The 11,169-nt window shown below is 32.2% G+C and overlaps 1 protein-coding gene across 1 annotated transcript; it reads left to right on the top strand.

The window, feature by feature from the left end:
• The first annotated feature begins 5,015 nt into the window (after positions 1-5,015).
• Positions 5,016-10,497, top strand: LOC137820444 (eukaryotic translation initiation factor SUI1 family protein). Its single transcript, XM_068624549.2, has 8 exons — positions 5,016-5,374; positions 5,468-5,579; positions 5,674-5,864; positions 6,069-6,163; positions 6,252-6,677; positions 7,171-7,279; positions 8,110-8,755; positions 10,023-10,497. The coding sequence occupies exons 1-8, from the start codon at positions 5,240-5,242 to the stop codon at positions 10,142-10,144; spliced, it is 1,836 nt and encodes a 611-aa protein (XP_068480650.1). The 5' UTR covers positions 5,016-5,239; the 3' UTR covers positions 10,145-10,497.
• Positions 10,498-11,169: the final 672 nt, after the last annotated feature.

Below are 11,169 nucleotides of genomic sequence, written 5' to 3'. Positions count from 1 at the left end.
AAATTGTTTTAAAAAACTTAGGTATATTTACTTTGAAGTGATTGTAAAAAAATACCTGTGATACAAATTGATATTGAGGAAACTCGAAAATTTTGAAAAATTAAAAGTAGTATCAAGGGTTAAGATAAACTAAGCATTATCCTTTTCGTCTTATTTGTTTCTTCATTAAAAAAAAATTCAATAATGTTCTGTTGGAGATCAAATTAAGAAAATTCCGCTTCTCACTCGAATTTACTAAATTTTCTCATTTTTATTTATTATTCAGTCAACTAAAAAAACTCAAGTTCTAACTCTTATTCTTCTCTTATCTATTCATGAATTTCTTAAATTTTTTTAAAATAACCGTTTAAGCAAAATATCTTCTAAATTTTTGGGATAATATCTTAATCTTTTGAGAATCTTTTAACTTTTTCGGATAATATCTTAACATTTTGAGAACTTGATACATGTTATTAAAAGAAACATGGTTTATCTAAAAACTCTTTATGAGTTGAAAACTAAAATTGAACTCGACTCCTCTTTTCTTCATGTTTATCATCAAAATAAATGTAAAACGGATTCGATTTATGTGGGTTATTATTTGGTCACTTGTTAGGACATTATACTTAACAAATACATATCGTCCTTTGACCGATCACAACAAAGTGTAAAACAAAACTACCTTGAGATTATGGGTCGTTCTTGAATCGATTGTTATGAACGTATGCATATTGACTCTTGTAACTCTACTCGACCTACACAAATGGATGATTATTTGATCAGTTTCACATATGTTTTGACTATAAACACAAAAGAGTATATCGAACTTTATGGTCGTTCGTACGTTGAATGAATGAAATGTTCATTCATATAAAATTATATTTATTTATCTTTGAAATTTAGGTTTTTAAGTACATCTTAAATCAGTATGCAACAAATACCTTTTAAAAATAGTAATTATTATTATTATTTAATAAAAAAATAGAGAATTCGATCTCTCTGCCTGTATTTTTAAAACAAGTCTTGTTATATTTTTTGTTTTCTTAATTGGTAAGCAATATTATTAGGAAAAAAATGATAAAACTAAAATTAAATAAAAAGATTAACGCAGAATATTGAAGGATATTTCAAACCTATATAAAAGTCGTTCTAACTCTTATCTTGACACAGTCATGCTACAAATAAAGAAAAGACATTTAAAAAATAAATAACTATAAATATCTTTCATGAGTATTTCAATTCATACATGATATAGAAAAAAAAAATCAATAATCAATATAAAGAAGTAGAGATTATTTAAAGATAATAATCACCAAACAATATATGAAAACAAAAAAAAATATTGAGAAAAGAAGCACTAAGAGAATATAAAGAATTGACAAGCCTTAAATGCGAAGAATTACAACTTATCTCACTTTTTTTTTAATTTATTATCTCAGTCCCAAGAGGTTTTAGAGCTTTAAGAGGTTATTGCATTTAAAATAATAAATTTAAAAAAGTAAATTGCATTTACTAAATGTAAACGGGTGATTATTTAAAAATAAAATGTTTAAAATTTGATTTAAAGACTAGTGGAAGTAATTAAAAAAATTGTCCAATTTTAAACCGGATGTCAATAATGCAACATTTTGGTAGAAAAATATATATTATTTATATCTATACCATTCATAATTTTTTTAATGATTTATTTTAGTATATATATTTTCTTACAATTTCACCCTTTATGTTTTGTAAATAATTTGTATACTTCTTTTGTTATGATTACCTTTGTAAACATAATCAACTTTATTAGTTTTCCTACCTGTGAAAAACTATTCACAATAAATAATAGTTATTTTGATTAAAAAATTGCAAATGCCCTTATAATGTAATTACAATATTACATAATTAATAAATAACTTTTTTTATCCATTAATTTATAATTTTAATAGAAATTTTAGTAACATTTTTATCTCAGTTAACACAAGATTAATAACTATATTGATCTAAACTCATTCATGCAAAGGTTCATTTCAACTTTATAAATAGGTTGATGTTGGGACAAGGAAAATTATATTGAATAGTTTTTATTTCTTTCAACTATCATAAAATTGACTTGAAGGTTGAAGTACCTTTAACAAATACACTTCTCTATCTTGAACTTGAGATGTTGGACAATGAAACGTCGGATATTACCCAACGATATAAGGGAAGGAGACCTACTCGACTCTTGTGAGAACAATTGACATTTTTTCTTGTCCTTCGATAATAGACATCGAGTTCTCCATGAATGTCAATATACCTTTTACAGATATATCCATCACATCATAGAAAATGAAACTTCAAAAATTACTTAGCAATGAAAGAAGAAGAAACCTACTCGAGTAATGTAAGAGAATGATTAAAACTTATTTGTGTAAAAATTCATTTTGATTTTGCATTCTTATTATTAAATACCGTCTGATGTTTTAATTTTAAGCATTATTTTTTTGAATATTTAAGATAGAGGAAATCCATATTATTCAACCAAATTCCAAATGTTTTGTTTAAGTATGACAATTTTTTCTATCAAGGAGCATTTTTTATGTAGCTTTTAGCATAAGTTTATGGAAATTTACGCTTTAAATGTTTTAAATTAATCTAAACACATTTATTGATACACCTGTGTGCCTTTATTTATATAATTGAGAATGGTGCTATAAAAGAATGTAATGAAATGTTACTTTTCCTACAAAGTTTTGTTTAATTTGCATAATGAGTTATGGTAAATAAATGAAATAAAATACGCGGGTGAATAGAAAACAGAAAACAGTTTGTATGCACTTAAAGATACCGTACTAATTATATAACTTTGTAAATTAAACCAATTAAATTTAGTCTCTTTGATGTTAAACATAATGTGATATTATTATTATCTTCAAATTTGAATCAGCCATAGAACTTTCAAATATGTTGTTATTATCTTACATCACTTTCAAGTATTTAATGGATGCATAGTGCATCATAAACCTGAAAAGTTATTATTAAACTATAAGCAGATTTATTCCATACTGTACCGGTCGGCACCGGACGACCGCAGTATACTCATGGTAAAATCATCACAAAACCCTGCGTCTTCGTCCTTCCATGACCTCTAGCCGGACGACCGAATGGTTTATGTCGATTAAATCTAATTTAATCCAGAACGTGGTTACACGTGTAGAAAAGAGCAGTTATGACAACCATTGACGAAGTAAAAACACGTTCTCTAGACCACTCCCCTGGTTTTCAGGAAACCACCAGGCACGACCCAAAGACCACTAAGCATGTCTCTAACCATCAACTGATTGGCCCACATGGCCAAGGCCCAGGTCAACCTACTAAAGGGACTTCTGAAAAGGGGGAAAAGGTACGTTTTCCATACTATCAGAGAATTCACACTTGAGCACCATCGCTGACTTGAGCGTCGGAGTGCAATCGCAGGTACCCCGCCGGCCGACCGAAGCACGCGAAGAGAAAGAAGACTTGAAGAATAGGACAACCAAGAGTGAAAAAGACACCTTGTATCGACGTGGATCAACATTACTCAGTCCCCAATATCCATACAGGTACACATACATCCTAAACTTTAACAATTATATTGAATAATGATGGTTTGCATAATGAGTTATTACTATAACTTTCTTTGTACTATATTAAAAAAGATTTTTTTTAAAATATTATTATCAATTAAAGATAAAAATATTTTATAATGTATAAGTGATTACAATTTTATAAGTTAATTTTATAATGTTGAAATATCTTTAAAAGTTTACTTATTACTAAATATTAAGAAAGTGGTGACAAAGTATAATATTTTTCAAAAGATATAAAAAAAGACAATTGGCTTGAGTTTTTTTAATGTGAATAATTTTTAATGTGAATAATTAACGCAAATATTTGAATAATGTATGAGAAATACAAACATAAGTTTTTTATATTTTGGTTTTCCTTAATTTAAGACTACGTCAAATTTTTGAAAATTTGTTAAATTTAAGGGTTGGAGAAGTGTTTGAAAGCTTTTCTATATTGCTAGTTGTTTTGTTTATGATTTTGTGCTTGTGTGCTAGTTTGAAAAACTAGTGGCCGTGTTTTGTCTTATTTGTTGTTTGAAATTAATGTTTTTATTCTTAATTTTACAAAATTTAATTTAATTTTTTAAAATAACTAATTATTTAGCATTTTTTTAAAAAAAATATGGACAATTACTATTTATTTATTTTGTGGAAGATTAGGTTTGGATATATGGATGTCCGCTTTGTGGGTCGGTCCATGATAAGTTGGGGTATGATCGACTATTTTAATTTATTGGTATGTTTAAGTTCGTCTCATATAATCTTCAAGTACGAGTCAAATACACGATGAGACAGGATAATATGTATAATCAACATATCCTATAATTTTATTTTTACCATAAAAAAATACATCTAGGCTAGTCAATCCCTAGATGTTATATTTCCTCTTATGTAATGCCTTCAGAGTAAAAAAAAATCATTGTTACATGTGTTTTAGGGAAAATAATCCAATTTTTGGTACTTGTTATGTAAGTGGTCAAAGGGACCTCAACATGTATTGTTCAAAAAGTAAAACATGGGTGGCTACCCAAAGGTCATTGGGATGATGCGGTTGAAGTGGTTCTCAATACTCAACAAGCATTTCTCGACACAACATGACAAAATGTTACTCTAATGTCGAGATTAACTCAATAACTCTCCCTAATTTAGACTAAAAATTAGAGACCCACGATACTATAAATATGCAATCCACCTAAGACAAATGTACACATATATTACAACAATTAATACTCAAATCATCGAATACCGAATTTTTATTTGAATGTTGGAGTGTCTTTTGCATGCACCCCACCTCAGACTAAGATCGCATATGAGGACCAAAAAACAATTATTTGAGGAAATGACTTCTTCCCGATCAGTGTAAGAACAATATCTATAAATTTTTTTCAAATTTTTTTCTTATATGGGTTGACCCACAAGCCCATGGATCAACCTTTATGCGGGACATGCCAACTCAACTCTTGTTTTGCGGGTCAAATGTAGGACGAGCTAATCCTCTTGCCTTTCTGTTTTGGACAAGAAGGGGAGGGTGCGGATAATAATGTACAAGTCCTATTTAGAAAATGGATGGAAGGTGAGAAAAATGTAAGCTAGGTTACGGTTTATTGAGAGAATAAAAGAAAGGAGGAAAACTCAGCGTGGGTTGTGTTTGGTGCACGTAACTGAAGTGAGTGGGAGAGAAGTAGAGAATGTTCAAGAAGGCGGTGGAGGCGAAATCTCACCAGAGACTCTCTGGTGCGGACAGAAAGAAGCTGAGACGAAGCATTAAGGACAAATTCCAAAGGGTTTCAGATTCCGACTTAGACGCTTTGCTTCCTCCAAAGGTGAATTCAATTTCTTAAGCTCTTCTCATTTCGACGATGAGTTCGTTCAACATATTCACATATAATGCTGTAATTAACAAAGGAATTTACCAGGCAGAGATTGCAGTGGCCAAGTTTCAAAACCGCGTCCATTTGTACGCCGTGGAGGGAGGTTTTCCGATGTTCTTCGACGTCGATGGCCGCGGCAATGACATTTTCCCAACAGGTTTCGTTTCGTTTCGTGTCGTTAGTTTTCCTGAGAATTACGAATTCCATTGATAATTTAGAACTAGAACTAAATTCAGAATGATTCCACGCAGTTTATGCACTGTGGATTGTCCCTGAGCTTTTGCCGGCGTTCGTGCTCAAGGGTGGTGAGGTGTCACGGTTTGTTATCGGAGGCGCAGACTTGATGTTTCCAGGCATAACGGTGCCTCCCGAAGGTCTTCCTTCGTTTCGGGCAGGGGAGCCTTGGGCCGTTAAAGTACCCGGAAATCCTGCTCCCATTGCAGTATGTAACATGCATTGCTTCATTGTGTTTACTTGAGTTTAATTTCCATGCACTCATTTGTTTTTCATACTTTCAACTAATCAGAAATCAATTATAGTGTGTTTTGTATGTGGATGAGATGACACATCATGACATTATGAATACCCTTTACATTTTTGGTGCATATGCTATTTATTTGCTCAACCTTTATTGATTCTCTTGAAGGTTGGGAGTACCACCATGAGCAGCGCTGAAGCATTGAAAGCTGGATTACGCGGAAAGGCACTAAGAATAACTCATTACTATCGTGATTTGCTTTGGCAAGTATAGCTAGAGAGAGCCTGGCGATGCTTTTATTCAGTTCAACTAACTGTCAAATTGAATCAACCTTGTGCATTGGATTTGCAGGGAATCTGCGGAAGGCTGTTATGTGCCTAATGCAGGTTTTTTCGAAGATGTTGTGTTTGAGGATCCTTCTTGGTTACAAGCTTCTTGTGATTCCGATTCAACTGATGTGGCGGGTGATACATCAGGTGATCAGCAGAGCAACCCAAAAAGTGACGAAGTGGTGGAATCTGTGGATGTAAATGAGTTACAACATGATTCCACCTCTGGATTGATGCCATCGAATAATGGTGAAAAGGATGCTGCGACTGGAGTAACTGAAGGCGTGTCTGATTTGAAGTTATCGGACACTGTGTCTGGTAATGACCCTAACGACCAACAGACTCTATCAACTGCAGATATAGATTCCCTGTTAGATAAGTGCCTTCTACAAGCTTTGCACACAACAGTGAAGGACAAAGACCTTCCATTGCCTGGAAGCACTCTATGGTGGGACTTTCTCTCTTTGCCTCTTGGTTGACAAAGTTGAACCATTTGAAATAGAGTGGCCAAAAAATCTTGCAAACCAGGAATTTCAGTTGACAATTAGGTGTGGTTTATATATTTTAAAAAGATAGTTCGCTCAATAAGACTGGCATAAAAATATGATCTATGTGGAGTGTACTTTCAACTGGATTACATCATGTGAGAACTTCGGTAGAGATTTTTCAAGATCTCGATTTTTACACCAAGAGCAGGGCATTTAAGCTAAATTTGAAAATTTAGCTCTGGACAGCAGTGCTGAAGAATTAAGTATCGGATTTCTGTTTTGATTTTTTTTTCCCAATTGACTCATAAGATGTACTGCCATTTATATTCAACATTTTTTTTTGTCTTAAATTCATTTCAGTTCGTATTAAACATACATTGTTTGTGTGTATTGAATTCAGAAGTCAGCTTTACCTTCAGTAATCTAATAATTATTTGTTTTTGAGCATTGCAGGTCAAACCATATATTGCCATGTAGACCTTCAGGAATTACTCTAGATATCAAGAAATCTTCCTACAAAAAGTTATCAAAGTGGTTACAAGCAAAATCCACCTCTGGCTTGGTTTGTCATCTACAGCTTTTTTTTTTTTACTTGGATTAGTACAATAGTAATAGAAACTTGCTGATATTTTACAGGAAAATCTTTAAATTGTTATATGAATCATAAACTTAGAATCTAGAATGTGTTAAAGTAGGTTTCTGTCATTGCCCTAATGCTCTCTTCTGTCAGGATACACCTATTAATGAAGCATTTTGACACTTTGTATCCTCCTTAGCTCGTTAGATGTGTAACCTCTTAGCATTTTAGGTACGTAGGTCAAGGCACTATGGGAAAAAGAAAAAAGTTTGACAACATTTTTATGCTATAGATTTCCTTTCATGAAGAATTGGAATGGAGATAGGAGATTGGGACCAGAATAGTACCCTTAGTGAGCAAAGTATTAATTGGAAGTTATATAACAATCAGTATTTTCAAAACTCACGATCTTGAGAAATGATTGAACAGAAAAATGGGGATTCGAAATCTGTAATTTCTTGTGAGTTGGAACTTACTGGCTTTTGTGAAGTTTTTGGTGAATGGATTGCTTTTGGAAGGGATCACTGATATAGCTGCTGGAATAAACTGAAAAAATGATCCTCTATTGGGATGTTTCTTATAATGTTGCTGTTTCTTATCAATGTATTCTAGTAAAATAAGTTGCATGATGGGACAAACAAAATTAAATCATGCGAGGGAGTTACATGCCTATTTTATGCAATACATCATGATCAAATGATAATTTCAATTGTATTTGGTCCTTTTAATAATTTGTCTTCTGCTGGTTCTGCATTGATATATTCTGCAATGCTGTTTCTGGATTCTCTCTTCATATATATTCACATTGTGTACAGATATCAGTGAAAGAAGATAAACACAAAAAGGAAGTCATGCTGTTTTCAGTAAACCGAAACCATGTTGATTATTCATCCTTTAAGCCCGAAAAAAGGCAAGTTGAGAAAAGTGAGCAGCCCAGTGTTCAGTCTGCTAATGAAACTCGTTCGTCGAAAACTCTTGAAGTGGTTGAAATCTACAAACCAAGTGTACATGTCAACTCCATATTTTCATCTGTAGGAGCTGACCCGGGAAAACTTTTTAGTGCTTCTGAAGCTACTGATATTGTTTTCACATATTGTGAAAAAGAAAATCTTGTTAAACCAACAAATAAATCAATTGTGATTCTTGATGCACTATTATGTGATGCACTGTTCAAGGGGGCTATTAAAAAAGGAACAACTTATCCTACAGAAATTCACAAGAAGGATTTAGGATCAACATTTGTGAGCCGTATGCAGCCGCACCATGTTGTAACAAGAGGGAATGAATCTGTAGTTCGTAAAGGTGCACTGAAGACAGTTCAGTTGTTGACAGAGAGACGGCAAGGCAACAAGAAGGTTACCAAACTCTCTGGCATGGAAACTTTTCTTATAGATGCTGAAGCATTGGCGTCAGAATTGCAGAAGAAGTTTGCATGCAGCACCACTGTCGCAGAACTGCCAGGTATTTATTGGTTGCATTAAAAGTACAAGTTTTATCCTGGTTTGTGCTTCATCAAGAAATATGGGATTTATGAGCATACGAGTGTCTGTACTCTGTATTACCAATTTTTGTTAGATTTTGCTTTTCTTGATTTAAATCCAATTTCATATTGTGTTGTCTGATTAATATATCTGCATTCGTATAGGATATATACTTTGGTTTTATCTTTCCATAGTTGATAGAATGCTGATGATTACCTGAGATTATTAAACTACATTGTGGTCTCTTAGGTGGAAAGGATAAGATATCAAATCTCTGTTGTTTATTCCCCAGCATTCATGTAGAATATATATTTTGTTTTTATCTTTCCATGGTTGATAAAATGCTGATACCTAAAAAACTACATGTTTAGTTCCCAGCTGTTATGTCCTACTTTACTTTATGCTGGTCATCTTGCCTTCTGATAAGGCATTTTTTTTCACGTTAACAAACATATTAAGGGTAATATGCAATGAGCTAACATAGTAATGAGTAACAAGAAAACTAGGAAATAAGGATATTATACCATTAAAGGAATGATATTTTTTAGTGAAGCAACAAAATGAAATTTTTGACCACTGAAGAAGAATAGAATTGATCGGGGGAACTATACTATTGTGAAACGTGTTTTCTCTAAAATCTGGTTTTGTGTTAAAATCATTGAAGTGGTGCCGTCTGTGTTTTGCTTTGCAGTCCAAGGTTGGTATATGTAATTATATTATATATATATCAACTATTCATTATCGGGTGAATTCTTGTAAATAAATAATAAATAATGACAGTTTGAGGGAATTCATTTCAGTGCTCAGAGGGTAGATGAGTAAGGGGTCATATGTGAAACAAACTGATTTAATATGGTACTTGTGAGGTGCAGTAAGTGTGACCGCTATGGTCTCTTTTGAGTTAATAGGGGTATTGTAATTAATATCAGTTTCTCTCTTAGTATAACAATTGAACAAAACCAGGGAGTGGTTTGCAAGGGTAAAGTTTTATGTTTTATTTGCACTTCAGTATCCTTTGCATCCTTCTTTGTGCAAGCAGAGTAGGTACTAGGTGAACTAACAGCGAGTGTATATGTTTCCATGTTTGGTTAATCAAATTTTTGGATTTGAAATTTGTATTGGGTTGGGGAATATGCTCAGAGACTCACCTTGCAACAACATCCATGGTTTCTTTCTGCCTTGTGAACTTTGACTTGTAGTTTATTATATCGTGTATCTGAAATTCTAAAGCATTTGTTTGCTTGCAGGTAAAAAAGGGCATGAAGTTTTGGTTCAAGGAGGAGTTATCGATGACTTAGCTAGACATTTGATGGAACAATATGGAGTTCCAAAGAGATACATTGAAGTTCTTGATAAAACCAAGAGATGAGCAACCTACAATGCTTTTATTTAACGTTGCTGGGAGTGCTTTACTTGGATGCCTATAGATGTATGTTCTGTAGTTTCCGTACCCTGGTTTATTGGGTTGATTGAGGTTAATATAAATGGAGCGCGCAAAGAATAGAAATGTCACAAATGTTCTTTCCAATTCAAAAAAATTGCTGTTTTCAAGTTTATTGAGAAACTTCGAATGGAGGAAGCCACCATTCAGATCAGTTGAGGCAACATTCACACTATTTTCACTATTCGATATGTAAGGAATAGACTGAACACTCCCTGTGCTATCTGAGATTGCAAGTGTTCGATATTTTAACTTTATAAAACCATCACTTTAGTCTCTAATTTTCAGAACTAAGTTTTTCACTTACAACAAAGATTAAAATAAACGGTGTTTGTAAAGTTTGAGGCTAAAATTTTGATCCATGTTCAGGGAAAATTTACTTCAAGTGATTTTCTTTTCTTTTATCTTGAATGTAGTCTTGTAATTTTAGAAATTTGTAATTTTGATTTATTTTTAAGTTTCCTTGTTTTATTTTTCTTTTATTTTTAGATTTAAATTACTTAAATTAATTTTGACAGTAAATATAGTTTTAAAACAATGATTTCAAGTTTTATAGAAATGATAAACAAAGAGAAACTATAAACTAAAATTAAAAGTTGCTACAAGTACCTCTTTTCCATTTTGGCCAATTCTCCCAACCCCATATCAAATAAAATCTGCATTCACCACATTGACGGAAAATGTATTTTGTTTATGGAAGTCTGAAACTAATATGACCCTTCGGATTTTGTCATCTGAAAATTTAAATTTATCTGGACAGAATAAATGACTTTCTGAATGTCAAGATTAATAAACAAATATAAATGAGTTCTGAATTTTGATCCTCAACAAATTTAAATGAAATACAAGAAAAGAATTTTTCTGGATATCGAAATCTAAAATATATATAACAATCACTTCCGCATTTCTACGTCCATAATAAAAAATAAAGTCAAGATAATGTTATAATTTAA

This window comes from Phaseolus vulgaris, chromosome 11 (assembly GCF_051622355.1).
Source record: "Phaseolus vulgaris cultivar YP4 chromosome 11, ASM5162235v1, whole genome shotgun sequence".
In the NCBI taxonomy this organism is placed as follows: Eukaryota; Viridiplantae; Streptophyta; class Magnoliopsida; order Fabales; family Fabaceae; genus Phaseolus; species Phaseolus vulgaris.
Note: the sequence above shows the minus strand (reverse complement) of the source record. Positions and strands in the feature narration are given on the sequence as shown.